The sequence below is a fragment of the Aspergillus pseudoviridinutans genome (genome assembly GCF_018340605.1).
Source record: "Aspergillus pseudoviridinutans IFM 55266 DNA, scaffold_5, whole genome shotgun sequence".
Lineage (NCBI taxonomy): Eukaryota > Fungi > Ascomycota > Eurotiomycetes > Eurotiales > Aspergillaceae > Aspergillus > Aspergillus pseudoviridinutans.
In genome coordinates this window covers 1,935,438-1,961,976 of record NW_025091285.1, presented here as the reverse complement: position 1 = coordinate 1,961,976, position 26,539 = coordinate 1,935,438, and the positions used below count along the sequence as shown (strand labels likewise).

General features: G+C 50.4%; 11 protein-coding genes and 1 non-coding gene across 12 annotated transcripts; 5 read left to right on the top strand and 7 right to left on the bottom strand.

Annotated features, from left to right (window-relative positions):
* Positions 1–736: 736 nt before the first annotated feature.
* Positions 737–808, bottom strand: Asppvi_007745. Its single transcript has one exon. It is a non-coding gene; the product is annotated as a tRNA-Arg (tRNA).
* Positions 809–1,029: 221 nt separating this feature from the next.
* Positions 1,030–3,390, bottom strand: Asppvi_007744 (glycoside hydrolase family 13 protein; the record flags this gene model as incomplete). The annotated part of the gene is made up of 10 exons (XM_043303628.1): positions 1,030–1,281; positions 1,336–1,503; positions 1,564–1,663; positions 1,718–2,224; positions 2,293–2,396; positions 2,459–2,574; positions 2,629–2,667; positions 2,728–2,866; positions 2,925–3,060; positions 3,119–3,390. The coding sequence occupies 10 exons, from the start codon at positions 3,388–3,390 to the stop codon at positions 1,030–1,032; spliced, it is 1,833 nt and encodes a 610-aa protein (XP_043159563.1).
* A 488-nt stretch (positions 3,391–3,878) lies between these two features.
* Asppvi_007743 (glycoside hydrolase family 13 protein) lies at positions 3,879–6,132 on the top strand (the record flags this gene model as incomplete). Its single annotated transcript, XM_043303627.1, has 9 exons — positions 3,879–4,268; positions 4,320–4,449; positions 4,512–4,550; positions 4,606–4,721; positions 4,779–4,882; positions 4,934–5,205; positions 5,256–5,484; positions 5,542–5,818; positions 5,881–6,132. The coding sequence occupies 9 exons, from the start codon at positions 3,879–3,881 to the stop codon at positions 6,130–6,132; spliced, it is 1,809 nt and encodes a 602-aa protein (XP_043159562.1).
* A 238-nt stretch (positions 6,133–6,370) lies between these two features.
* Asppvi_007742 (NAD(P)-dependent oxidoreductase) lies at positions 6,371–7,361 on the bottom strand (the record flags this gene model as incomplete). Its single annotated transcript, XM_043303626.1, has 2 exons — positions 6,371–7,261; positions 7,314–7,361. The coding sequence occupies 2 exons, from the start codon at positions 7,359–7,361 to the stop codon at positions 6,371–6,373; spliced, it is 939 nt and encodes a 312-aa protein (XP_043159561.1).
* Positions 7,362–7,862: 501 nt separating this feature from the next.
* Asppvi_007741 (glycosyltransferase family 1 protein) lies at positions 7,863–9,573 on the bottom strand (the record flags this gene model as incomplete). Its single annotated transcript, XM_043303625.1, has 3 exons — positions 7,863–8,283; positions 8,343–8,972; positions 9,023–9,573. 3 exons carry the CDS (start codon positions 9,571–9,573, stop codon positions 7,863–7,865), a joined length of 1,602 nt encoding a protein of 533 aa, XP_043159560.1.
* A 1,214-nt stretch (positions 9,574–10,787) lies between these two features.
* Asppvi_007740 (MFS transporter) lies at positions 10,788–12,717 on the bottom strand (the record flags this gene model as incomplete). The annotated part of the gene is made up of 3 exons (XM_043303624.1): positions 10,788–10,823; positions 10,895–11,268; positions 11,319–12,717. The coding sequence occupies 3 exons, from the start codon at positions 12,715–12,717 to the stop codon at positions 10,788–10,790; spliced, it is 1,809 nt and encodes a 602-aa protein (XP_043159559.1).
* A 1,907-nt stretch (positions 12,718–14,624) lies between these two features.
* Positions 14,625–15,616, top strand: Asppvi_007739 (uncharacterized protein; the record flags this gene model as incomplete). The annotated part of the gene is made up of 5 exons (XM_043303623.1): positions 14,625–14,766; positions 14,829–14,970; positions 15,020–15,039; positions 15,088–15,284; positions 15,359–15,616. The coding sequence occupies 5 exons, from the start codon at positions 14,625–14,627 to the stop codon at positions 15,614–15,616; spliced, it is 759 nt and encodes a 252-aa protein (XP_043159558.1).
* A 530-nt stretch (positions 15,617–16,146) lies between these two features.
* On the bottom strand, positions 16,147–17,234 carry Asppvi_007738 (F-box protein; the record flags this gene model as incomplete). Its single annotated transcript, XM_043303622.1, has 3 exons — positions 16,147–16,673; positions 16,748–17,114; positions 17,184–17,234. 3 exons carry the CDS (start codon positions 17,232–17,234, stop codon positions 16,147–16,149), a joined length of 945 nt encoding a protein of 314 aa, XP_043159557.1.
* An 815-nt stretch (positions 17,235–18,049) lies between these two features.
* Positions 18,050–19,381, top strand: Asppvi_007737 (UDP-glucose:hexose-1-phosphate uridylyltransferase; the record flags this gene model as incomplete). Its single annotated transcript, XM_043303621.1, has 4 exons — positions 18,050–18,150; positions 18,212–18,396; positions 18,460–19,225; positions 19,276–19,381. 4 exons carry the CDS (start codon positions 18,050–18,052, stop codon positions 19,379–19,381), a joined length of 1,158 nt encoding a protein of 385 aa, XP_043159556.1.
* A 138-nt stretch (positions 19,382–19,519) lies between these two features.
* Positions 19,520–20,023, bottom strand: Asppvi_007736 (Erg28 family protein; the record flags this gene model as incomplete). The annotated part of the gene is made up of 2 exons (XM_043303620.1): positions 19,520–19,882; positions 19,961–20,023. The coding sequence occupies 2 exons, from the start codon at positions 20,021–20,023 to the stop codon at positions 19,520–19,522; spliced, it is 426 nt and encodes a 141-aa protein (XP_043159555.1).
* A 727-nt stretch (positions 20,024–20,750) lies between these two features.
* Positions 20,751–21,847, top strand: Asppvi_007735 (ketoreductase; the record flags this gene model as incomplete). The annotated part of the gene is made up of 2 exons (XM_043303619.1): positions 20,751–20,927; positions 20,987–21,847. 2 exons carry the CDS (start codon positions 20,751–20,753, stop codon positions 21,845–21,847), a joined length of 1,038 nt encoding a protein of 345 aa, XP_043159554.1.
* Positions 21,848–24,705: 2,858 nt separating this feature from the next.
* On the top strand, positions 24,706–26,495 carry Asppvi_007734 (sugar porter family MFS transporter; the record flags this gene model as incomplete). The annotated part of the gene is made up of 3 exons (XM_043303618.1): positions 24,706–24,916; positions 24,975–25,087; positions 25,143–26,495. 3 exons carry the CDS (start codon positions 24,706–24,708, stop codon positions 26,493–26,495), a joined length of 1,677 nt encoding a protein of 558 aa, XP_043159553.1.
* Between the last annotated feature and the right edge of the window lie 44 nt (positions 26,496–26,539).

Genomic DNA, 26,539 nt, shown 5'->3' with positions numbered 1-26,539 from the left:
CCCCTACGATGACCTTTCTGCTGATCAACGGGCTTTATTGTCCTGCGCAATCGCCACAGATCATGATTTGCAGACCTCTAATCCCTAGTGGCTGTCTCGCAAGTAGCCTTCGACTGCGTGTCTGCTCGACAGCGTCTGTCTCATGCACACTAACACGAAGCTTATAAGTGGGAAATTAATTGTCTCGTTTCTTCCGCTTGGTGTCTTCCATTCTCAAAGTAAGGGATGGAATGTATCACTCATAGGCAAGGGTCCAATTAGAGACCGTGCGAGGGAGTAGCGGGAGACTCGGTTTCTATAGAGATAGTGACCTGGAGTACTCCCGGAAGAACACGTAAAGGTGGCTTAAGGCTTGTTCAGAGACACGAGCGCCGCGGCAGTGAGGCGCATCAACATGCCTATATTCGCTTCGGTTGGAAGCAAAGGTATGCACAATGTCCATTATCCGAGCGCCATATAGATAGATCGTGACATGGAGTACAAGACTGCCCAAACAGATAATTTATTTGGAACGATGTTCTATGTCGTTGTCCCAGACACTGTCAAACGATGATGATTTGATATCTTTATTTCTAAGCCGCACCCGAAGGGTCGACCGTCGAAAGCTTAGCCCATCCTGACTGCTCTAGCGACTTGACTTCTTAAACCTTTAACAGAAATCAGAAAAACGGAGACGAAGGCGACCAAAAAGGGGGAAAAAAGATCGCAGTATGAAGTGAAAACCGACAAAAAAAAATGACCTACGCAGGATTCGAACCTGCAATCTCTTGATCCGTAGTCAAGCGCCTTACCATTGGGCCAGCAGGCCATTTGATGTGAGGGTAAACCTTTTTTGGCTAAATGAGCTAAAACAAAAATTTAATTCGAACTTGGATTCCCATTTGCCCTAAAATGCATATACGTGTCTGAACACATCGACCAGATGGTAACGATCTAGGAACGGAGGTCAGCGGGCCGAGTCTTTTCCCCATTGCTCGGTAAGCATGCTAGACCCAAGGGAGGCCTAATTGAAGCATACATGAAATGCGGCTACAGTTGGTACAGACGTCCTTCGAACGGTCTTAGAAAGATGAGGTCCGGAGTAGAGCTTGCTTCGCACGTCATGTGGTTCGACATGAGTAGCCTGGATGTTGACAAGTCCACGCCATGATTCACATAGTTCCACGAGGAGGCGCAGCCGGAGAAGTTGAGCACGACAAGGTAGCATTTGTGTTTGGATTTTCGCTTGTAGGCCCAGATGATGGGGTTTTCCACGTCCAAGCATTCGTATGACCCGTAGTACTAGGACCAAGTCAGTATCAAAGGATATGGTAAGCGTTCAAAAGGTGTGCTTGCCAGAGTCGGGTTGGCCTTTCGCATGGTGATCAGAGACCGATAGAATGACCAGACCGACTCAGGACTGTGTCTCTGGCTGGCGTGGCACCATTCTCCGCCGTGATCAAAGGCAGGAAGCCACGGTTTGGCTGTCGGGTCTGTGAATCCCCCATGGGGATCCTCGGTCCACTGGTAGGAATGTCAGTCAGCTAACATAGTGATCAAAGTGAAGGGAATGTGGTGTCTCACCGGGATGGGTATCCGAGTGTTATCGCGACCTTTCTGTATGATGGCCTTTTTGGCCAACTCGAGCTTTTGTGGTGCTTCAGTTCCTGCCTCTTCACAAGCACTTCGTTATGTGAGGAATTGGTCAATGTGCCTGGTCAGGATAAGTGACACGTACGCTTTCCAATATTGAATTGTCTCGATGTCTTGATTCATTTCTTCCGAAAAGAGTCCCGGGTTGATCATCCCTAGTTCCTGCCCCTGGAAGATGAGATTTGTGCCCTGAAGCGTGAACTGCCATAGAGCAAGCAATTTGGCACACAGAGCCCGAAAGCGCGGGCTGTTGGTAGTAAACCTGGAGATGCCTCTTGGCTGATCGTGATTCTCCATCCAGACTGTGTTCCATCCCCCATTGTTGACCAATGTTTCCTGCCACTCGTTGATGATTCGTTTCAATTCGGGGAGCTCCCATTCCCGCAGCATCCACTTGTCGCCATCGTGACAGTCGAGCTCTACATGCTGAAATTGAATGACCAGGTTTAGTTCATGACGAGGATTGAATCGTGATGTATATCGAACAGCTTCAGGAGCGGAGACGCCGCAGGACATCTCTGCCAGGGTCATGCAGTCATAATGGGAGAATACTTCCTGGTGCATTTCCTGCAAGTACTCATGAATATGAGGACTATAGAAGTATGTCAGTCTCGCAGCCCCGACAGGCGTTAATGGAACTTGTGATGGGAGGAATCATACCCGTTTGCAAACAAGTAATTTGCCGGCTGCCATATTGAACCTTCCTTCGAAATCGGAGCATCTGGAAACGATGATGTCTTTGACACCAAGTTCATCGTGTCGAGCTTCGCCAGTGTGACGAGTGGTCAGTCATGAGGACTACAGCAAGGCAAACACAATTGCTCACCCGGAATCCATCCACTCCCTTGTCTAACCAGAATCTCAACACTTTGTACAGTTCTTTTCGTACTTCCTCGCAATCCCAATTTAGATCGGGTTGATTCTTGCCAAATATGTGCAGGTCTTGACCTTCCGTTAGCCCCGTATATTCAGACATTAGAGTGACGAAGTACGCACAGAACTCGCCTGCCACCTCGTCCCACTCCCAAGTCGAACCTGCCCCAGACAGAGTGAGCTTCAAGGACGAGGAATGAGCATGAAAGCTCCGGGCCGTACCGGTAAAAGTACTCTCCCAGTTATTTGGAGGTATACGGTTGCCAAACTCATCTAGCTTCCCTTCGCTCCAAAAATACCAGTCTCTCTTACCTAGGCTGGGGTCTTGCCGAGCGCGTCGAGAGGTTTGGAACCATTCATGCTTGGAGAAATGCCTAGTCAGTGAGCCATTATTATCCTGTTATCCATCGTAGACTCACCTCGGTAGCAGTGTGATTGAGAGCGATGTCAAGGATCAACCTAAGTCCTCTTCGATGTGTTTCCTGTATCAGAAGTTCCATGTCCTGCATGGTTCCAAAAACTGGATTAACCTTTCGATAATCACTAATGTCATACCTGCAATCTTCTCGTCAGTCTCACGATACAACTCTTCATGTCCAGCTCGTCTTCATACCCCATGTCCCGCATTGGCGATTCATAAATAGGTGAAATCCAGACAACGTCAATACCGAGAGCGACGAAATAGTCGAGATGATTAACTATCCCGCGAATGTCCCCTTTGCCATCGCCATCGGTGTCTTGAAAGCTCTGAATCAATATCTGATAAATGGTTGCTTTCTGCCACCAACGCAGCTTGTCGAGACTGTCTGACTCTTCGCATTCTTTTGATGCATCGGGGCTCTGCGCCCTGTCAGTGTTTGTCGGATGAAAATCTGAGCTAGACATAAAGGAGACGTCTTCTCTCGCGCTTGCGCTTCCATGCTACAAGACGGAGCGGCACACGAACGTTACAAAATTCAGACCATAGCATATCTGGCGAAAGGTGGTATCTTTTCCGCGGCTTGCCTTCCCAGGGATCTCTAATGGTCTTGTTGAGGTCATAGGATGGTCATTTCGTCCGACGGATATCTATTCCATGGGATGTGCTTCCCATGCTTCGAGCATATATTATCAATGACGATGGCACCAGCAAATAGATCATCTCGGGAGGCAAAATGTTGCCCCAGCTGTATAAATGACTACTTATTCTTCCATGTCAATCACCCCTGTCAAGGATGTTTCAATTGAGACGATTTCTTCTTCAGAGAGCCTTCCGCTGTGGGTTGCGAAGCTTGCCTCCCACATCTGCCATACCATCTAAGTCAGACCATCGAGACTACCAACCCCAATTAAGTTCTTTTATCAGAGACAAGCCCTTTTCGTCAACCGCAAAGATGCCATGCCCAACGACTCGGAACAAGTGCGTGACGGCGTCCGGCACGTTCAAGCCGCAAATTCTCGATATGGACCGAGAATGGTGGCGAGAGATCATCATCTATGAGATCTACGTGCAGTCGTTCCGGGATAGCAACAATGATGGCATTGGTGATCTTCGCGGCATCATCCAGAGGCTCGACTATCTGAAAGATCTTGGGGCGGATATGCTGTGGTTGACCCCCATCTATGAATCACCCCTTGAAGATCAGGGCTACGACATTGCAAATTATAAGGGCATCAATCCCATGTATGGAACCATGAAAGACTGGGAAGACCTTGCTGCAGAAATTCATAGGAGAGGAATGAAAATAATGATGGACATGGTGTTCAACCACACTAGCTCCCAGGTGAGCAGATCTAGTGCCGAAACACCGTTACTTCTGCTAATGGTTGGCCAGCATGCATGGTTCTTGGAGTCGAAGAAAAGCCGAGACAACCCGAAGAGAGACTGGTACTTCTGGCGAAGGGGAAAGACAGGCAAAAATGGAGAGCGCTTACCTCCTAATAATTGGGAAAGTCTGTTTGGAGGTCAGCAAATCTCTCGATTCAGCCAGCCAAGCAATGCACTATCATACTGATGCATCACATAGGTCCGGCATGGAAGTATGATGAGCATACAGACGAATGGTGTAAGTCTTCCAGATATAGGTTTTACCCCAAGGACAGACGGCTCACCGATAACAGACATGCATCTGTTCTCGCCATCTCAGCCAGACCTGAATTGGGACAACCCTGAGGTGCGGAATGCAATCTTCGACATCATTGATTTCTGGGGAAGTAAAGGAACAGACGGCTTCCGGGTAAGTCAGCATGACTCCCGAACAGAGATGCTTCTGACGAAAACCTGTTTGTCCTAGTTTGATGTTATAAACCTTGTCTCCAAGACGCCCGGGCTTCCAGATGCACCCATTGTGAACCCCGATAAGTACGAGCAACCAGCCGTGCCATTATTCACGAACGGGTAAGCCTTCTAGGGAAGTAGCTCGAAGCATAAATCTCTGACGAGATCCAGTCCCAATATCCACAAATACATGCATGAGATGAATCGCAACGTTCTGAGCAAATACACCAATTGCACAGTTGGCGAAATGCCGTGTGGTGTGGACGAATACGAGTCCAGTGAGTACGTGGCAAAGGAGCGCCAGGAGCTTTCCATGGTTTTCCAGTTCCATCATATGGATCTGGATGGTGAAAACGGAGACAAATGGAAGCCTCGCAAGTGGGAACTCTGGGAATTCGAGAAGGTGTTCAGGATTTGGCAGCAGCATATGCTGGGCAACAACGGTAGGTGGCCGCTCAATTCATCCTTGGGAAGCAAGAGCTGAGAGACCCAGGCTGGAATTCTCTGTATCTTGAGAATCATGACCAAGCCCGGTGTGTGTCGCGATTTGGCAACCCTGATCCGCGGTACAGAGCCGTGTCAGCGAAGATGTTGGCCACCATTCAGCTCTCTCTGAGAGGAACACCTTTCATCTATCAGGGCCAGGAATTGGGTACTCCCCATCCGCAGAACTGGAAGATTGAAGATTATAACGATGTTGAGACCCATGCATACTACAATGCGTAGGATATTTGCAGCCAATATTCCCTTGATTTATCATTTGCTGACTCATTTCGCAGTCAGTATAAAGCTCGCAAGGAGAAAGATCCCTCAAAGGAGCCTGACATGTCGGATGTGATGCATGTCATTCGCCTCAAAGGACGGGACAATGCGCGTACACCTATTATGTGGAATAATGCGCCCAATGCAGGCTTCACCTCACCTGATGCCAAACCCTGGCTCCGGATGAACGATGAATATGCCGATATCAACGTCCAGGCTCAGGAGCGTGATCCCGACTCGGTTCTGAACTACTACAAGAAGCTGTTGCATATTCGCAAGCAACATCCACTGATGGTATGATTAATCATAATGATCAAAAGATGAGGTAGTCAAGCATACTGACCGGAGGCTCCTAGTGGTATGGAGTCTATATCCCCATCAATGCGAGTGATCCCAAGGTCTTCTCTTTCCTGCGGACGCAAGGGCCGTGGCGCAACTTGATCTTCTGCAACTGGTCGGCAGAACACTCTGATTTTGAGATTCCCGAAGAGATTGACGTTGACCTGGCTATCATGCTGATCTCCAACTACCATGTGGATGAATATCAGCTGTCGCAGAAAGTTCGACTCAGGCCATATGAGGCCCGCATCTACTCCCTTCGTAACTAACAGGTGTGGCATATTAGAGGTAGGATAAGTCCAAGAAGCTCATTATGCGTTGCCGAGCTTGCAATAGACTGCTTATCGCTGGCTACAAAACTTCTCTTCTTTCAGGCGCCTTGCAGCTATCTATAGAATTGAGTGTTTTATTCATTGACATAATCTAAACAGAACGAAGACTTCCATCATTCAACACGGTTGTTGGTTCAGTAATCCCGATCTGTAGCCCATATATAAAGCTTCAAGCTCACTGCTCATTCTCAAACGGCAGCCCCGACTCCTTCCGAATAGCCCCATAGACAGCCGCGATATCCCCCTTCTCCCCCTTCTCGGCCTTGACCTCCTGCAGATACCCATCTGTGACCTCAACACTACGCAGCCGCATACCGGCCGCACCAGCCAAGCTGGCCGCATGCCGCAGGTCCTTCCGCGCCAAGTCCACCGCGAAGAGCGGCTCCTCACGCTTGTAGTAGTCGCCCGTAGACATTCGGTCCGCGTATTTCGCGAACATGCCCCCAACCAGCGCATGCATCCACTGCTGGTAGACATCAGCCCCGAGCCCGGACTTCTCCGCCGCCACAAGCCCCTCGGCAATCGACTCGACCGTGTTGAGGATGAACGTGTTCCCGAGGATCTTGAGGGTGCTGGCGCGGCCGACGTCGTGGCCGCTCAAGTCGATTGTGGCGCGGGCGGTGACGCCCTCGAGGAATGGCCTAATGCGGTTGATGGCGGCCGCATCGCCGGCGGGCACGACGACCAGCTGGCCTGCGTCTGCGAAGGCTGGCGCGCCGAAGACCGGACAGGCGATGAAGGAGGCGCCTTTGTCGGTGACGGCGGCGTGGATTCGGCGGGAGGTGTCCGGGTGGACGGTTGAGCAGTCGACGACGACCTTGGAGGTGAGGTCGAGGGAGGAGTCGGCGAGGATGGTGGTGATTATCTGGTCGAGGGCGGGATCGTCAGCGACGCAGATGAAGACGATGGAGGCGTCTTTGACGGCTTCGGGGATGGAGGAGACGACGGTGACGAGGGCTTTGGTTTGGCCGAGGGATTCCGCAAATGCGGAGGCTTTGGCAACGGTGCGGTTGTAGAGGGTCAGAGAGGACTGGGGGCCTTTTTGAGCAATGTTCTTGCTCATTCCCTGGCGGTTGTGTTAGCTTGTTTATTGGATGGGGGATAATTTGAAGGTATACCCGTCCGATGTTTCCGAGGCCTATCCAGGCTACACGTTCACCAGCCATCTTCACAGGCAGGAGGATATGCTATACAGCAAGTCTAAAGTAGAAAAGAAACTATTTGAAGATGGCAATTGGAGATGCCTTCTCTTATTGTATGAAAATGACTGCGGGGCAAAAGTAGGCAGTGCGGGGAGAGAACAATGTAGATAAGCGGTATCGGCAAGATGACGACATCAATTCACCGTCTACGTGAAGCAAAAGTGAGGGGAGAATCATTCCATTTAACTACCTAGGAGCTTAAGACACATTTCTCTGTGCTTCCTCTGTGACACAAACAAAACACCATCCTCCTCCGATTTCTCCCTAAGCCGTTAACGGCATCCGTCCTGCCCGCGCGGCCCGCACGTTCCCGCCGGTTCTGAATATCAACCACCACCTGATTTGACCTCAGCACTGACACATCCTCAGATCGAACACATCGGCTTCTAACCGACCCCTACGACGGTGCGGCGAAGTAGGGGTCGGTTAGAAGTCAAGGAAGGATGCACAGCTGGACAGCTTCCTCTAGTACAAGGCGTTCAGAGTTCCCAACGCGATCTCCTGGGAGGTGAGCTCCTCTGGGGTTCTCTCGTCGTTTCCAGCTGGCATCTGCTGGATGTTCACCTCTTCTGCCTGGTCTTTCTGATGCTGATGTTCCTTGTCGTCGCCTTTCTTCTGAGCCTTGATAACCTCTATGATCTTCTCACAAGCGACGACACGGCCTTCCTGAGGGCCCAACTGGGAGGCAAGGGCTTTTGCGTTGGCAAAGATCCTCGGGCTATCGTTGCTGGCCAAGACTCGAATCAGAGCGCGTCCCAAGTGCTTTCCATTGATGGCTGGGGCGGTCTTTCTATTGGCCCAGACACCGATCTTCAACCACTCAACACGGGCAGCGAAGTCGTAAGTGTCGAACCAAGTGGGCAGGATGACCTGCGGAACGCCAGCTCTGCGAAGTCATCGTTAGTCGGAGCTGCAAGGACGGAAATGTTGGCTCGCAGAACTCACCTGATTGCCTCGTGAAACGAATTGGAACCACCGTGATGAATGATGCATTCAATGTGGCCGCTCATCAGAAGGGACATGGGCTCGACACGCAGCCAGTCAGTGATACGCACGCGTCTATCTGCGATGGCGCCGCGAATGCTCTCGAATGCCTTGTCCTCAACGTTGATCTCCGGGTCCCATTTAAGTTTCCAAAGGATCTGAGTCTCGGGCCGTCTCTCGAGCAGCAGAGCTATCCCTTCAGCGAACTGTTTGGCCGTAGCATTATTGAATACTACGTGAGAGCCAAAGTTGGCGAGGACCGTGGGGCCGCGACGGACAAACCTGGCCAAGTCCGCATTCTCTGTTTCCAATGCGTCCCAAGGACGGACGATGGGGCCACAGAGAGTGAAGTTGCTAGGGACGCGGCGAGAGAACTCGTACTCTTTCTTCGAGGGGACAAGGAATGGGGTTTTGTCGCCGGAGCGGGAAATCATACCAGGAGTCTTGCCGCTGAGTTCGTTCTCGTTACGGTATTTCTTCAGCTCCTTTAGCTCAGATGAATTGTGGATAGCCAGTCCGAGTCCGAGAACCAGAATGGTGTTGGGAATCACCTGGTGCAGAGGCAAAGGGTACAGGTAACCGGAACAGAGTCTATTCAAGAGCGTCAACACATGAAGTCGCTGCAAGACGGAGCTACTCACGCAGGAAATTTCCAGAAGTTTGCGAGCTTGGGCTGACAGTGGTCCTTGAGAGTATTGGGACTCAAGACGAGATACGGCATCTTCAACTTGAGGCACGCATCGATGGCCGGAGCAAACAATGGATCAACCACAACGACGACCGGCTGAATGTCCTGGATGACGGCAAAGCACTGAAAGTATACCGCCATGTACTCGCTTCCGTTCCAAGGAGCCAGAGCATTGATGAGCTCAGACTTGTACGCGCTCATGGCGCCCCTCAAGCCGACACGATGAATGTTGAAAGTACGGCGGTTACCGACCTTCTGGATGTACGCGTCTTGCATCGACAGGCCGCACAGCGGATGGAAAGTAGCTTCCTGMTGAGCGGATGCGAGGCTTTTGGCGCGTGCATTCATCATTTTGACGGTTGGGCCAAGGACGGGGAACGAGGCGATATGCACATCGTACTCGGGACGCAGGAGGAATTCATGAGTGACGGCCAGACAAACGGAAGACTGTCCCAGCTCACTGTTAGTGAGGAAGAGGACTTTGGCTTTGCCGTCTTCGTCCATCTTGACTGGACCTTGACTGCAATGAACTTGCGATGAGATTAAACGAAAGCAAACGAGACTTGACGAACAAATGAGACTTGATCCTGAAAGATGGTACACTTGGGGCAATAGCGAGCAGCAACAAGAGTATGTGAGGATGGGTGATTGCGGAAGAAAGTGATGGTGATGAGAGGAGAAGAGAAAGAAAAGTGCAGATTGTGTCCGTGTGTTGATAAAGAGGTGAACGACTCAGCGACTCAGACAGGGCACATGACGCCTAAGTGCGCTGTCCTGGCGATGCGATATCTCGGCGTCAGTCAGAACTGTCAAGTGCTGGAGCTTCACTACTCATAGGAATACTGCCCTGGCGGCGATGTACCTAAGTTGAAACAAATCATTTGGCCGCACGGTCATGTTCATGAAGCCGCAGGCAAGGTCCTCTTTATTCTGTCTCCATACAGTATTTCTTTATGCCTTTGGGATGAGTACCGACAAGTAAGCCAGAACATGGCTCGTGCCCCTCTACCAACAATCAATCGTCTCTCTTGATCGTTTCGATGCCTGCTACCATTGCCACAGTCCCCTACAACATAGATATCTACAGACATGATCACCAAACATCGATCCCTATCTTCCGTCGCAGCATAAGAAAGCCAAGTCAATTGCCGCAGGAAACCCTATAAGTACACGGAAGAAGCCGAGACTCAGATACACCTCTAACTACTACGTCGTTCTTAGAAGCCCTCCGATTATACGATATGAGAAGACCTACCCGACTCCCTGATGTCTGACAGCATGGTGACGGATCCATCAAAGCGACTGAGAGGTCCCGAAGATGATATTCTACTAGATCTTGCATCTCATATCGGAGATATCCTGCAGCCAGCCTGCGTATGGATTACAGACGGGAGCGCGCCGTTCCGCTGTGCCAACGGAAAAGATACGTGTCTGGGCAGGTATATAAGCGAATAAGCAGTCTTATGCAATGTTAACTGACGCCGATACAAACGGCTGGTGTGGGTTTGAAAGTCTGGAGTATAAGACACTACTATGCGAATCTCTAATCAAAATATTGCTTTGGAGCAAGGCATGTATGGCTAGGACTACGTTACCCGTATGTCTAAGTCAATGGTATACTTTGCGTCGAGTGACCGATGTCGGGCAAAAGTGCGATTGAATTTTGGTTAGGTTCGATCCGACCTCATCTATGTACAATTGGGTCAGGCATGAATACCTTACGAGGTCGGCGTATGCATCATTGAGTGTGACAACTAATGCACATCAGCCTTTCCGACTAGACCTCCTGACAACGTCCACTAATAATAGAATTGCGAGTGTTTACCCTGTCGATATCATACGGATTCTCCTCGTACTGAGTCGCCGTACGACCCAGCGAACGCCCAGACATCTTCGACGCGCGAGACGCCCTCCTGCTCATATCGATCGCAGAGGGAACACTAGACACGCTGGTAGTCTCATTAACGCTTTCCACGTCAACCGCAGCAGCTTCCACCTCAGCATTGAATTTCTCGATGACAGGCTCTTCGCGCCGAGCTTCCTGCTGATTGCTCTGCGCAAGACGTTCCATGAATGCGTCGGCCTCGGCGGCGTAGCGGCAGCGCTTCCGGATGCGTGCGCCGTACAGATAAAATACAATGGGTATTGGGACGCAGGCTAGTGCCAGGAACGCGGGAATCGATGACGCCCAATGAATCCCTAAGCAGCAGTTAGCAGGGTCAAACGAAGCGGGGCATCACGTGACTTACCCAGCCCTGAGTAGAGGTAGCTGGTGAAGAGGGGAAAGGCTGCGCCAAAAAGAGACCGGAGGGCGGAGTTTGCTGCCAGAACAGACGCAGAGTAGATGGTATATGCATCGATCAGGTAGTTGAATACGCTGAGAAACACAAGAACTAGCCCGAACCCAAAGGGTGCTCCAGCGACAATCGAGGCCATCCAGTGAATTGAGGGCGAGTTGGTCCAGGCGAACCAGAAAAGACCGATGGGCAAGGCAATGGCGCCGACGATACTTGGAGGCAGACGGACTTCGGGAGGAAGGCGACCCGTTGTTTGTCTGCATAATTTGGCGTAGTGCATGTTTTCTGGAAATGTGTAGATGACAGCGATAATCATACCGACCAGGATTCCTAGGAAAGCCAATCCTCCAATACCCTCATTCCAACCTCGGGCCTCCTGGAAGACGATTGGAAAGGCGGCAAAGCAAAGGTACAAAATGCCGTAGATGATGGCCATATATACGCAAAATAGAAACACGATAGGCTCACGGAACAGAAGACGCCATGGGCGCGAGAGTGCCGTAGTCAAAGTCTGCTGCAGCGACAGCTTACCTCGTTCGATGTCCAGCTTACTACGGTAGACCTTGCCACTCAGTTCAGAGAGCTTTTCAGCGCGCTTGCGTAAGAGGACGGGGGCGTATGTTTCGGGAAGAAACACACAAAGGCATATCCAAATGACACCCGAAAAGATGGCCAAGAACCCTTCCACCCAGCGCCAACCAGCGCCAGAGCTGAGGAAACCCCCGATGATCGGACCGATAGCTGGTCCGCAAAGAGGTGCGGCAGAGAAGAGGCTGATAGCAATGCCTCGTTTGGCGGCCGGGAACATATCGGCAATACTTCCACCTGCATTGCCAAAGGGAGACGATCCGAAGAAACCAGCCAAGAATCGCAGGATGATCAATGTTTGGATATTCTCAGAGCCAGCACATCCAGCGTTGAAGGCTGTAAGTAAGCAAAAAGTGATGGTGAAAACGTTGCGACGGCCAAATACTTCGCTCATCGGTGCCCAAATCAGCGGTCCGAACGCAAAGCCAAGGACGAAAAGGGATATTCCCAGAGTAGTGACTTCTCTTGACGAGCCTAACTCTTTCATGACCTGGGCCATGCCTCCCGAGTATGCAGAAGATATCAATGCAATCGTTAGGGTAGTCAAGGAGACCAGGATCGTGAGCGACCATTTCAGGATAGAGCTGAAATTCATCGGATTGCGCGAGTCACCAGGAATCCAAACAACTACAAAGGGATCATCATCGGTGCCTCTTCCAGCGTAAGGATGATTGATCACCTCGTCGGTGACCACCTTTTGATCAAAGACCAAGCGCCGATACGGGATCTTGGAGGCTTGAGACGCCTCGCCTTCAAAGGCCATAGTTGGCGCGGCGACTACAGTAATCTTCTGTTAGTGACCGCATAATCAAGAGCTAGTAGGTTCATATTGAATCTTAGAAAGTTCATAAAACTCACCTATCAATTTCTGATTCGATTGGAGATTGCAGAGATCATTTGGTCTGCGCTCTGTTCTCTGAATATTAGGATGACTCCTTTCCCGGATGCGTCTTCATTTCCTCTTCTCTGTTCGCCTTGGATGAAGATCGCCGGGTATATTTTGAACAACTGGAACTAGAAGGCATAATGAGATGATATATGGTAACGGTATCGAGTGCCGAAAGAAGCCTCGGCAAGAAGCGAAACAACTGAATTGTTGATTATATTCCAACATTTTCACGAATCAGAGATTGCAGAGATCTAGTTTGACGCCTAAATCCCAGTAGTCAATATACCTTACGCAATAATACTGAAAAGCTCGAATGTTATTCGAGACTCTTGTAGGTTGCGGGTCCCTTATCCGTGAGATGAAAGCCATAAATACGCCTCTGTCTCCACTGGCAATCTTGAATTTGAAGTCAAACATACTGACCATTATCAGTCATCAATACGGTTGTCATTGATTTTCCGGATCCCGGCAAGATGTTGGATGTCAACGAGAAGTTCGATCTGCATGATTATTTTCGGACATCGTGGTGGCTTGAACGTCACCCTAAACCTGGTTTATTCTTTGAAATCTTTGCTTGGAGAAACAAGCAACGGGACCCAGGGCTCGGCAACCGGGCCCAGGAGTGTACCTGACACCGAGAAATGGGTTGAGTATATATGTTCAAGACATGAAACACTTCAGCATCGCTATCTGTTATTWTCAAACCTCCTCTTCTCATTATCCTGATAGTTCCCTTGGGTAATAACGCTGTTTCGTTCGCCATACCCGACCTATCCTGGTGTCTGGACTCAAAAACCAGAGACCGGCAAAATCTTGCCGATAAGCGGGCCCACCAGGTGGGCGAGCTTCAAGATATACCCGGAAGTTTGCTGCCGGGCCAATTGAAGACGATATTATGTGTTCTCAAGAGCAAATGCCCAAGATTTGTTGTACAGGTGCTTCTTCTGATTGCTTCTGGATTGCACGATGGAGGAATTATTGTGGACAAGAAACAAACGCTGCTTCGACAGTTCTATTCGTTTTGCGACGTAGAGTTTTGCGTGGATATTCAGCACAGATCACTCCTTTGTTCGCGCGAACTAGCTGTATGATGAAAAGAAGCATAATCTATAAGAACTAACTTTGGCTCTGGCCATCTTCCGTAATAATGAAGCAGCTCTTTAATCTTCAAAGATGGAGGCATTAGTTAAGCCTTAACTCCCATCTTAAGCAGAAGCGGGGAGAATCTGGTACCGCTGATCATTGGAGGGTGCTATGCTAAGAGGAGTCCAGCCTATCCTTTTATTATATCCAGACTCATCCACATAAACAAGATGATACAATCTAAAGTCAGAGATGAAATGAAAGTATGCATCTCATAGATCTAACTTTCACTGTTTTGCCCTTTCGCGGTCATCTTCAACCAGCATTCATATTTAAGGGAGTGACTAATGCTGGAGATTAGCTATCATCTCTACTTAGAACTCATCCCATATGAAAAATTACCATCTCATTAAGGTATAGACGTGGCTTTTCAAGCAGATGATCACAGAGTACTTAAATTATAACTGGCGTGAGATTCTATGGCCAAGCAAGAACGGGCTAAATTGCCTTTTTTGAATAGAATACACTCGTAGCCAATCAGATTATCCCCGGACGTCGATGCCCGTGAAAAGGTACATGAAACCCGCGTGGGATATACACGCGGGATAGATGTCAAGATTGACTATTGTAGTTGGAGATGATATAAAGACTGTTCGCTATCTGCCGGGTTATGGCGATTCTTAACTGCAGTCGCTCAAATGTCTGAAACAATCACCCATATCGTCCTCTTCAAGTACAAACCCTCCATCACATGGAGCGAATTCGAGAGACATTTTGAGGTCTTCTTGGCCCTTCAGCACAAATGCGTCAAGCCAGATACCGGTCGACCGTACATGAAGAGTATGAAAGCTGGTCTGTCAAAAATGCTGCACCTTTCGTCTGCAGCCACTGACCATGTGCAGGCAAGAACCGAAGCTGGGAAAACTTCAGCAAAGGAATGACGCACGGATTTGTGCTGGAGTTTGAGAATCAGGACGATCTTGATTATTACTTGACGCAGGATCCAGTGCATCTCCAATTCTCCAAGGATGCAGCGCCCATGATGTATGTGTTTTTGACCCCGTATCTGAATATCGAGCTGACGTGTGGATAGTGAGGACTCGGTTGTCGTCGGTAAGTGCAGAATAATTTGCAGGAAATAACCACTAACTGTGTACCTAGACATCAAAGACGGCATTCTCTTTGGCCCTGGTGCTACCAAGCCCAGTGTCAACGCGGGCATCTTCAACGGTAGCTGTCACTGCGGCACCTGTACTTGGACTGCGGAGATCAGTGAGCCCTCACACATCCTTTGTCACTGCGAGACATGTCGAAAGCTCGGGGGTGGGCCATTTTCCATGAATCAGATTATCCATCGGGTGTGTAGAACCTTCCAAGTTCCAGAAGCCAATGCTCATCATCTATTACATTGCGCTGTGCTGATACTCCCAAGGACCAACTGCGGATCCTCACTGGCACCCCGCAATGCTACACATACACTGGAGCCTCCGGAAACCCCGTCCATTGCTACTTTTGTCCGCGGTGCACGTCGCACATCTACCATCACCAGGTCGTCATGGGAGACAAGATCATTGTCCGAACGATCCTCTTGGACGGAGGGCAGAGGATGCTGCCTGGGGGTGAGATTTTCGCTGAGGGGAAGTTGTCATGGGTGGATCAACTGGGGGAGGAGCTGCATAAAAAGCTTTAGAAGTAATGAAAAGCAGCCTTGAAAGCTTGTATAATAGAATAGCTACCGGCCAGAAAGAGTGCATATCATGACCACCACTCAGCCACAATAAATAGTTCAACCCCATTCAGATTGAGCAACCTTCTCAACTACCTCCCTCTCCACCAGCAACATGAACCTCGTCAAGCTGCTCTCCTCTCAAGAAAAACATTTTGTAAGTATACTGCAGGAAATGGTCTCTAAGCAGCTTCTACCCTCAGAGATATCCAACAACATTTTGAGCAAAACAACTGGCTCGTAAAACAGTCTGCGGGGAGACGAGATATAACCAGTTGATGATTCTTTATCGGATAACAAGTAACTAAATGGAAATATGCAAATTGCACAAACCATTCTTCATGACGAGAGTGCAATCTGCATATCCTTTGACGTTCTGTTGATACTTTTAGAAGCTGCTAGTCGCTCCTCAAACGATGTATCCACGCAGACTCATGACAGGAATAAGCATGGATTGGTCCTCAGTCTCTATTCTGCCCGAGGCTGAGTGAAAATCACAGCCCGGGTGTAATCTTGTTGTTCCTGCTGTGACTGTTCAACGGACAGTAGCAGGCGTGTGGTACGGATATGCAGTTCTGTATTCGATGGTTGTCAGCATCGGCTCTGGCTCGCGGAGTAGCGGCAACACCAGAGTCCAGACCTTCAATGTCCACCTCATAATTGACAGGTGCCATCTCATCACGATGCACAAGAATAGGGAATTGCTGATCAGATATCTCTTTCTGTCGTACTCGAAGCTTGAGACCTACGTTCTGGCCTGCGTCGACCCATAGAATTGGACCGTCACTTGAGCAGCTGGTGGTATCGCTACTACGCCTCTGTTCTTGATCCTTTAACCAGTCTCGGAAGAGCCTGACCACCCCGTCTACGACCTCGATGGCGCTTAAAAGGAGATTAGTTCCGGGGACTACCTTCACCACACTCACGACAACGCATAGCTGGGAGAAATTCTCGAAATCTTCGAGATTGACGGGCCTTGTCACAGGCGTATTTTCTTTACCGAGTTCACCCTCACAGAGGTCTATCAGCGTTGTTGTCAGCCTGGTCCAAACACACGGCTTTCTTCCTTCTGGGTCTGTCACGCAAGCCTCATACCCGAAGATGGAGTTGCCCTCGCTCCGCTAGGCCTTTGCTCAATGGTCACTTCTGGACGAAATCGAGAATAGAGAGAGGTCAGCCTTCCTAGTCGCTTGGCTGTGTCTACGTCCTCGTACAACGAGCCCTTCCCCTCATATCGGTCGCTTAAGCCATCTGTGCCCAGATACTTGCAGAACACGTGGGGTTCGGTAAGCTTAGAGCTTGGGTGAAAGCATTCGAGGATAAGCTTGTACTCTTTCAGAGCCGCGGCTATCAGAAGACGATAATGAATGATGCGTAAGACCAGGGCGTGAAAGCGTTGGGAGATGGTCGCTAAAGGGAGCAGGCCACGGGTGGAGAAGAGAGATAGGATGTGCACAAAGACCTAAGAGTCCGAAATGAGGGATATTAGTCTACAGGAAGGATTTAAGGTTATTATCCCTCAGGGGAATACCTCATTTGGCAGATCATAGAGATGAAGTTGCGAAGTCGTGCTGGAAGCCATCCTGCTGCTGTTCAGTCCAGGCTCGATGACGTGGGGATCCCGGCGTTCGGACGCAGTTCATCCAGACAATAACGGCGCATCATAAGAGTCACTTTAATCATGAGACTGATCTCTCACAATCTCACGGACAGACACAATTCGAATATCAAAAGCAGACCAGGGTGTGGCTGATAAGCGTTGCTGATAAGATCAACAGAATTGCCCCTCATTTATCCGAAGCTTCTTGGGTTCTGGGTAGTCTACTGACGTCAGCCCGAGTCCATCGCGATGATGTGTTCGGCTCGGCAGGGAAAATTCGGCTGCCCGTTCTTCAAGAGGAAAATGGCCCGGTTTGTGATTGAGCCAAGGGTACGGGGTGACATGGCTAAATTGAATTTTACCGAGGCCAGCTTGAGCTCTCCTCATATGTCTTGATTGGTTGCGCTGGTGTCGGGTTATTTGACTCCGTGGGACATTGTGGTATGGATTTCGACCTTGGAATCAACAACAGCTCTCTTGAACAAATTCAGACGAGGACATAACATCAATCAGTGAGCATGCTAAAAAGAGAGCAGCTATGGATAGACTAAATTGCTGATCTATCCGACCATATTCAGCCGAGCGCGTGCTGAGTGAATGGAAACAAAATAAACCGGGCGGAGACCCCGCGACAACTTTTCCGGAGCCCCGCCGCTTTGACCGGCTTCCTGGTTGGGCAGATGACATTGAAACGCTTTCTCTATTGAACAGTTTTCCTTTCCATTTCTTCTCTTCTTTTCATTTCCCAGGTCCCTTGTCTTTCACTCTTTCGTTGAAACTCCCCTCAATTAGCTACAATGGTGGAAAGCGTTCTCGACGACATCTCACACCGGAGGTTCAACCCTCTCCGGGGATCTTACATCCTAGTTTCTCCTCACAGGACCAAGCGCCCATGGCAGTAAGTTGGGAAAATATTATTGAGTGACGAGACATCATTGACTAAGCGGCCGCGCAAACAGAGGACAGCAAGAGAGCCCCTCCAAGACCACCTTGCCCGCTTATGACCCTGCTTGCTATCTCTGCCCAGGTAACAAGCGCGCGCAGGGAGACACCAATCCCAAGTATGAGAAGACGTTTGTCTTTGTCAACGATTACAGCGCCGTCAAGGAGGAGCAGGCTTCTTATAACCCTGAGGGCGGAGATAGTGCGTTCCCAGATGCAGAAGCGAGGAGACGACGGAGCCGTTGCTAATGCGCAATCCTTCTAGGTGCCGAGTCGTTCTTTCTCAAGGCGGAGCCTGTGACGGGCAAATGCTATGTGTTGACCTTTTCTGCGGCCCATAACCTCACCCTGGCAGACTTGTCGCCAGCCGAGATCGTCCCTGTCATTGACGCATGGACCGAGATCTACTCGGCCCATTTGTCGCCCAAGTCTCCTCTGGCCGCCGTGGCTCCTGCGACCACACTCCCTCCCAACTCCCCATTCGCCAGCTTATCCAAGCCCAAGGAGCAATACCGGTATATGCAGATCTTCGAGAACAAGGGTGCTGCTATGGGCTGCTCGAATCCCCACCCCCACGGTCAGGTCTGGACCACCAGCTCGCTGCCCGAGGAGCCAGCGATGGAACTGGAGCAGCTGAAGAAATACCGACGGGAGCACCAAGGCAAGCATATGCTGGAAGAGTATGCCGCCCTGGAAAGCCGGAAGCAGGAGCGCGTCGTCTTTGAGAACCAAGCGTTCCTGGTCGTCTGCCCTTGGTGGGCAACCTGGCCGTTCGAAACCATGATCGTCAGCAAGAAGCACAAGCGCGCGCTCGTTGACCTCAATGAGAACGAGAAGGCCCAGCTGGCCGAAGCCATCGCCGAGATCACCAGACGGTACGATAACCTCTTCGAGACGCACTTCCCTTACAGCATGGGCATTCACCAGGCGCCGCTCGAGGGCACCGATGAGGAGATCGAGGCTTCGTACCTGCACCTGCATTTCTACCCTCCACTGCTGCGCAGCGCAACCGTGCGGAAATTCCTGGTCGGGTAGGTCCACTACAATTCGCACCTTTGATATGTCTGCTAATCGCCTCCAGCTATGAGATGATGGCTGAGCCTCAACGTGATATTACCCCTGAACAAGCCGCTGCGAGATTACGCGGTTGCGGAGGAGAGTTGTACAGGAAGAAGATGGACGGATGAGACGAGTCAGAGGAACCAAACTTTTGTATAAATAATTAGGTTAGTGCTAGGAATACCCATATCATATCAAGCCCAACAGTTGTAGACGAGGTATCGTATCCATTGAGAAGGTCAAGACCAAGGAGCATTATTTATTCTCTACGCAGAGAGATAAGCTTCCCTCTGCGTCAACATCCAAGTCAATGTCGAGGACGCAACAATCAACGGGCTCACAAACCGCCCCTTGAGCTGCGCGGTACCGAAAACCAACCACTCGCCGATAAAGTGTACAAGGGCAATACCGAAGGTCCAGATTGCAAGGTCGTATACAGCGGGAGTTGTGATGTGGTAGGCCGCGTACATGCGGACGACGGCGGAAAGGAAGGTCCAGGTGCCAAAGGTGCGGGAGGATAGAGGACACACGGACGAGCGGCCATCAGCAGTTCTGCCGTTGTAGAGTGATGCGGCGTAGTTGTCTGAGCGATAGGCTTCGAGGCTATTGATTGCAGAGACGACGGAGACCTGTTCAGCAAGCATTGGTCAGTTGTGGTTCTGTTGGGATTCTGTTTACAGCAGAGCCCAGTCAGTAAAGACGCGTACCAAGACGAGCCATTTGGGCAGAAGGCCCTCGAAAGGGGGTAAGTAGGAGAGGAGACTGGTCATTATGTAGATGGAAATGCAATTGGTATTAAATCGATTAGATTACAGCGAGCAGTCTGCCTGGCATATGCCTCTACCTTGTGGACGACGAAGGGTGAACACCAGACTAAGGGGCCTGAAGTACGGCGGACTATTGGTACAGCAGGAACAAATATACCCGCACCCTCCAGAGTAGGGAACATTAAATAACTTTGAGCACCGAATCGTCATAGACTAGGGATATTGAATCCTTAATAGATATCAGGTCGTCGTCATAGAGTAGTATGTCGCATTCCAGGGCGGATATTGAATACTACCCTACAGAGAGGTATGTCTTTTGGATATGCTGCGCTTCTAGTGGGTCCCCCAACTGCTGTCTTTCTACTTCGTATATCTATGAGGGACTATTATATGAGTATTCCATATTCTTGGTATATATGCATTCGATATTCGTACTATAGGATGATTAAAATCAGGCTAAATGATGATTCAATATCCTAATATACATGCCATTGAATATTCGTGGAGGTAGTACCATTGAGCGAACAAGTAGAAAAGTGATGAGCTCTTTTCGTAGAAGCTGTCCGCCGCATTTCTGCCGAGGATGTTCTCTCTTGGCGCGATGTTTCTCCCAACAGTTTTGAGTTCTCCGCGTCCGCCGCGCTCCTTCAATTGATTATAACATTGTACTCCCGCCGACAAGCTTCTTTATTCTAACAACTGCGGCGTTAGTACGGGAGAGGTCGTCACCATGGAGTTTCTATCGAAGTATACAGCTTGTTTGTCCAATTGGGGGCTCAACCTTGAGCCCGGCGTACAGACTGTGGTGGCTGCGGTCCTGCTTACAACGGGGAGCTTGTTTATTGCTTCGCGAGTTTTGACTTTTATCAGAGTGCTCTTGAGCTTGTTTGTGCTTCCAGGAAAGCCGGTACGTTAAATAATACTATGCTTGATGCTAAAGTCCACAATCGTACTAACCGTAGTCAGCTCCGCTCGTTCGGCCCCAAGGGTAGCTGGGCAGTGGTTACAGGTGCCTCAGATGGATTAGGCAAGGAATTTTCTCTGCAGCTCGCTCGCGCCGGCTTCAACATTGTGCTCGTGTCCCGGACTGCCTCGAAGCTCACCACGTTGGCCGAGGAGATCACCACCAAACACTCCGTACAGACCAAGACGCTGGCAATGGACTTTGCCGCCAACGATGACGCGGACTACGAGGAACTCAAGGCGACAGTAGATGGACTGGATGTCGCCGTCCTAATCAACAACGTCGGCAAGAGCCATGACATCCCTACCCCGTTCGCGCTGACCCCCGAGGACGAGATGACGGATATTGTGACCATCAATTGCCTGGGCACCCTGCGCACTACGCAGTTGATCATCCCCGGCATGATGCAGCGCAAGCGCGGTCTTGTGCTGACGATGGGCTCGTTCGGTGGGCTGCTCCCCACCCCTCTACTGGCTACGTACTCTGGCAGCAAGGCCTTCCTGCAACAGTGGTCGACATCTCTTGGCTCCGAGCTCGAGCCGTACGGCGTCACGGTCGAGCTGGTGCAGGCGTACCTTATCACCTCGGCCATGTCGAAAGTGCGCCGGACCAGCGCGACGATCCCTGACCCGCGGGCCTTTGTCAAGGCTGTGCTGTCCAAGATCGGTCGCAATGGAGGGTCTCCGGGCTATGCGTACAGCTCTTCGCCATACTGGAGTCATGGTCTGATGGCCTGGTTCTTGACCTGTGTAATGCAGCCGATGGGCAAGCTCGTCGTCGGCCAGAACAAGTCCATGCACGAGGCCATTCGGAAGCGTGCTTTGCGTAAGGCGGAGCGGGAGAAGGGGAAGAAGAGTACTTAGCTAGGACGGGGCATTGGTGGACTTTCCGATTGTATGTACCCTGACTAAGCCAGCTAATGTTGGTGACTGCATGTGGATTAAGGTCCAATGTTGGAGGACATGTGACCGAAGCCTGATAAGATTATCAACAAGGATGAATGACGAAAAGATTCATTAGAGTGTACTCCACCATATAGATCCTATTATGGAACAGCCGACCCAGATTTGGATTATAGGCCTTCTTCTAGTGTAACGAGGTCAGGTAAACGCATGGCCAATGGCACAAGCCTTTATCATGTCACTACATGCCTTTGCCCGATGGGATGCTAACGTCATGGCCTATGGAGTATCTAAGGACAAGGTCATGAGGAGGATAAGAGCCAACACTGGTCCTTCGGTAAATGCTGGGCCTGGTATCTTGTGTGCTGCCGTAAACCTCTGGAAGTCTGGATCCCAGCAATATAGCAGTCAGCGTAGAGTATCTGATTCTACACTCTGCGTCCATTACACTTTATCACTCAAAGTAACCCTCTAAACCGAACAAGAACTTGCCAAATGATTTAGTGAAACTACAGAGTTACAAACAATGGTATACACCATTCCATCCTTGCATCGTTGTATAGACCAGATATCTCATCATCGGGCTCGGATATCCTTCTGTCTACGTCTGTCCAAAGCAATGCAATAAATGTCTGAGCTTGTAAAAGTGGCACGATAATTTGCTCTTTTTCAGATAGTGTGCCCAATGCAGACTACGCCATGAGACTTGTATCAGCCGTAACAGCTACAACAGCAAATATTGCCACCATGCACAATCACAGTGTCGACGGTCGACGCTACTGCACGAGTCGGCCCGTCACTTACCGAGTTGAGTGAAGCGGCATGCCGAAGCTCACCGAAGTCTAAAACAGTCAACTAATCTGTGATCGCCGAGCTATCAAGATTACGTCTTGAAATTCCAATCCCAGAAGAACCGGTGAATCTCCGAAGACTATATGTTGCTCAGTACGTCAGATGGATCCTTGGTCGTGTATCTAGCCTACTAAGACCAGGGTAGGAAAGAGAAAAGCCAAGTTCAATGGCTGACGATGATGCTGATCGCCTGGTTCCTGCTTCTAGATTGATTGGACGGGTATTACGGAAGACTTCGGACGCTAAATATAAATCGCATTGTCGTATTCTGTACTCGGTTGTTTTAGTTACTGATCATCAGCCTGTTGATCAACGGATGCGCCCCGCTGACTGATTTTTCTTTGTGGGTCTGTGGTGGTCCCATTGAGGAATCAGTAGACGATGCTGAGAATTATGGTCTGGTGCTTGAGAAATGATTCTTTTCAGATTTAAGATGGAAGAGACGTGTGTTTAGGCTCAGTTATAGCAACTCTTGCTGTGGAAAAGAAAGAGGATAGTTTAATGCTACAAGACAGATTACACATAACAGAGTTAGCATGAGTTCGAAGAAATCAGATGAGATAGAGATAAGTGAGCACTATGAGGACTAGGTACAAGAAGACCCACTATGAACTAGTATGATGCAGATCCACCATCGGTGAGCCAGAAACAGACGTGCAAAATTTTCATGGCTCGGGCTGGGCTTGCTGTGCTCAATCGGCACACCGAAACCTTTCAATCCCGAGTCCGAATGGGCGTGCCGATCGGTCGGAGTCCGTCGCAGCACAGATAACCATGTCAAATCATGTCATTCAGAACCAGCACACTCTCTGCTTATCTGTTCGCAGAACATTGATCTTGAGATGTTATCCGGAGTCATAGTAGTGACTAGGAATCCATATCTACAGAATTGACAAGGTATAAATCTACCACTCCCTCCCTCCACCACTCTTTCCTGCCGTTCTTTCTTGTCCTGGTCTCGGCATCGTCTTCTCGGGATCAATAGCAGAATTCTTCCCGATGGCCCCACCGAATGATCTAGTGGTCAGCTAACCACAAGCTACGGAGAAGGCGCTGCTCTAAAGCCTTGAATCATGATCTGCCTCGACCTTGGGAAGGTTTCGCTTGGCTGAGGCCGCCAAATAATACAACTTACTTTTAGTCAATGTTACAACACAAAAAAGAAATAAAACACAAGGGAGGCGCCGATGGTGGATCCCCTACTTGATGCTGCACTTTAGCTGGCCTGGATCCTGAATCAAGGGATCTGAAGGGGTGTAAAATGAAACCTCAAATGAGTTTGCAATCACAAACACAGCAACCGATATACAGGCAGTATGTCTCAATTGTATTCAAGATTCATAGAACTTTAAGATTGTAATTGAAAATGTAAGTAACTGTAGTTCTGTACGGAAGACTGTCCATTGCTCACGTGGAGTCCTAATCGGGAACTGCCCGTGGCATCACGGACTGTTGGAGACGTCGAAGCCTCAGACCCCATCGGCATCATCATCGCATTCCAATCACATCCGTCATTCAGATCTCCAAATTACTCCGTCCTTCCGACCTACCCAGGGACAACCTGATGAATAATCTCTGCATCGTGGAAATCACCAGTCCTCCTCTTCCTCCTCGCCTCCCCCCTTCTCCACTCACTAGAATTTTCCAAGAACACCACCCCTCGTTCTGGTCGTCGCTCCCCCTAGCTTCACTTGTCTGATGTCGTTGCGTACCGTCCAATCATCCCCGACTATTCGTTCACTTTCCGACTCTTCCAGATGGGGTCCCCATCCATTGTGCCCCTGCCATTCATCTGGCCCATGGGCGTACCCCGGGTGGAAGTCAACGCTGCCGACGGATGAAGACTTTTCAACGCTCTGACTCCGTATATAATTTCCCCTCACTCCCCCTCTTCTCTTCTTGCCCTCCTCCTCTCTTTCTTTTCCCTATCCCCGTGAGACTTGCCCCCCTCAGGAAGAACCGCCATCATGGGTGTCTCCAATCTACTATCAAAGTTCGGCAAGCCTGCCGTGGAACAGCATGAGGACTCGCAGGCTACTACTCCTGCTCGTGCTGACTCGACGCTGGAGAAGGACACTGGCCTCATGGATGACAGTCCCGTCAAGTATCTTACATGGCGGTCCTTCATCCTTGGTATTGTTGTCTCCATGGGTGGTTTCGTTTTCGGTTACGCAACTGGTAAGTGATTTCTCTAGAGTTGTCTCGTCGGTTACAGTCGCTCACAATGTCACTATAGGTCAGATCGCTGGTTTCACCACCATGGATGACTTCAAGAGACGATTCGCAGAGGTCCAGCCCGACGGATCATACAAGTTCAGCAACGTTCGCAACGGTCTTATCGTCGGTCTTGTACGTTATCATCATATATAAACTTCGCGTCATTCTTCGCTAACCACTCGAACAGCTGTCGATTGGTACCATGATTGGCGCTCTGGTCGCTGCTCCCATTGCTGACCGCCTGGGACGCAAGCTCTCCATCTCTTTCTGGTCTCTGATCCACATTGTCGGTATCATCATTCAGATGGCCACCGATGACAAGTGGTACCAGGTTGCCCTCGGCCGCTGGGTGGCCGGTCTGGGTGTTGGTGCGCTGTCAAGCATCGTTCCCATGTATCAGAGTGAATCCGCTCCCCGTCAGGTCCGTGGTGCCATGGTCAGTGCCTTCCAGCTGTTCGTGGCCTTCGGTATCTTCATCTCGTACTTGATCAACTACGGTACCGAGACCATTGAGTCGACCGCCTCCTGGCGTATCACCATGGGCATTGGCTTTGCCTGGCCCCTGATCCTCGGTATTGGAACCCTCTTCCTTCCCGAGTCGCCCCGCTTTGCCTACCGTCATGGCCGCGTCGATGAGGCTCGCAAGACCATGTGCAAGCTCTATGGCGTTGGCCCCAACCACCGTGTGGTTATGCAGGAGATGAAGGAGATGAAGGACAAGCTGGACGAGGAGAGAGCGGCCGGCGTTGCTGCCTGGCACGAGATCTTCACCGGCCCCCGCATGTTCTACCGTACCGTTCTGGGCATTGCCCTGCAGTCCCTGCAGCAGCTCACCGGTGCCAACTTCATCTTCTACTACGGTAACAGTATCTTCACCTCCACCGGTCTGGACAACAGCTACGTCACTCAGATCATCCTGGGCGCTGTTAACTTCGGTATGACCTTGCCTGGTCTGTACGTTGTCGAGCACTTTGGCCGCCGGAACAGTCTCATGGTCGGTGCTGGCTGGATGTTCATCTGTTTCATGATCTGGGCCTCCGTCGGCCACTTTGCTCTCGACCTGGCGAATCCCTCCAACACCCCCCAGGCCGGTGCTGCCATGATCGTCTTCACCTGCTTCTTCATCGTCGGCTTCGCCACCACCTGGGGTCCGATCGTCTGGGCCATCTGTGGTGAGCTGTACCCCGCCCGCTACCGTGCCATCTGCATAGGTATCGCAACCGCCTCCAACTGGACCTGGAACTTCCTCATCTCCTTCTTCACCCCCTTCATCTCCAGTTCCATCGACTTCGCCTACGGCTACGTCTTTGCCGCCTGCTGCTTCGCTGCCGTCCTTGTCGTCTTCTTCTTTGTCAACGAGACCCAGGGCCGCACCCTCGAGGAGGTCGACACCATGTATGTCCTGCACGTCAAGCCCTGGAAGAGCAGCAGCTGGGTGCCCCCGGAGGGTATCATCCGGGATTTGCATCCCGCTCCCGAGGACAACAAGAAGCAGGAGGGCGAGGTTGAGCACAACGAGCCCACCGAGATCCGGGAATAAATATCTCGTCTCAACCCATGTACAGTATTTCTGGGGACGGTTGT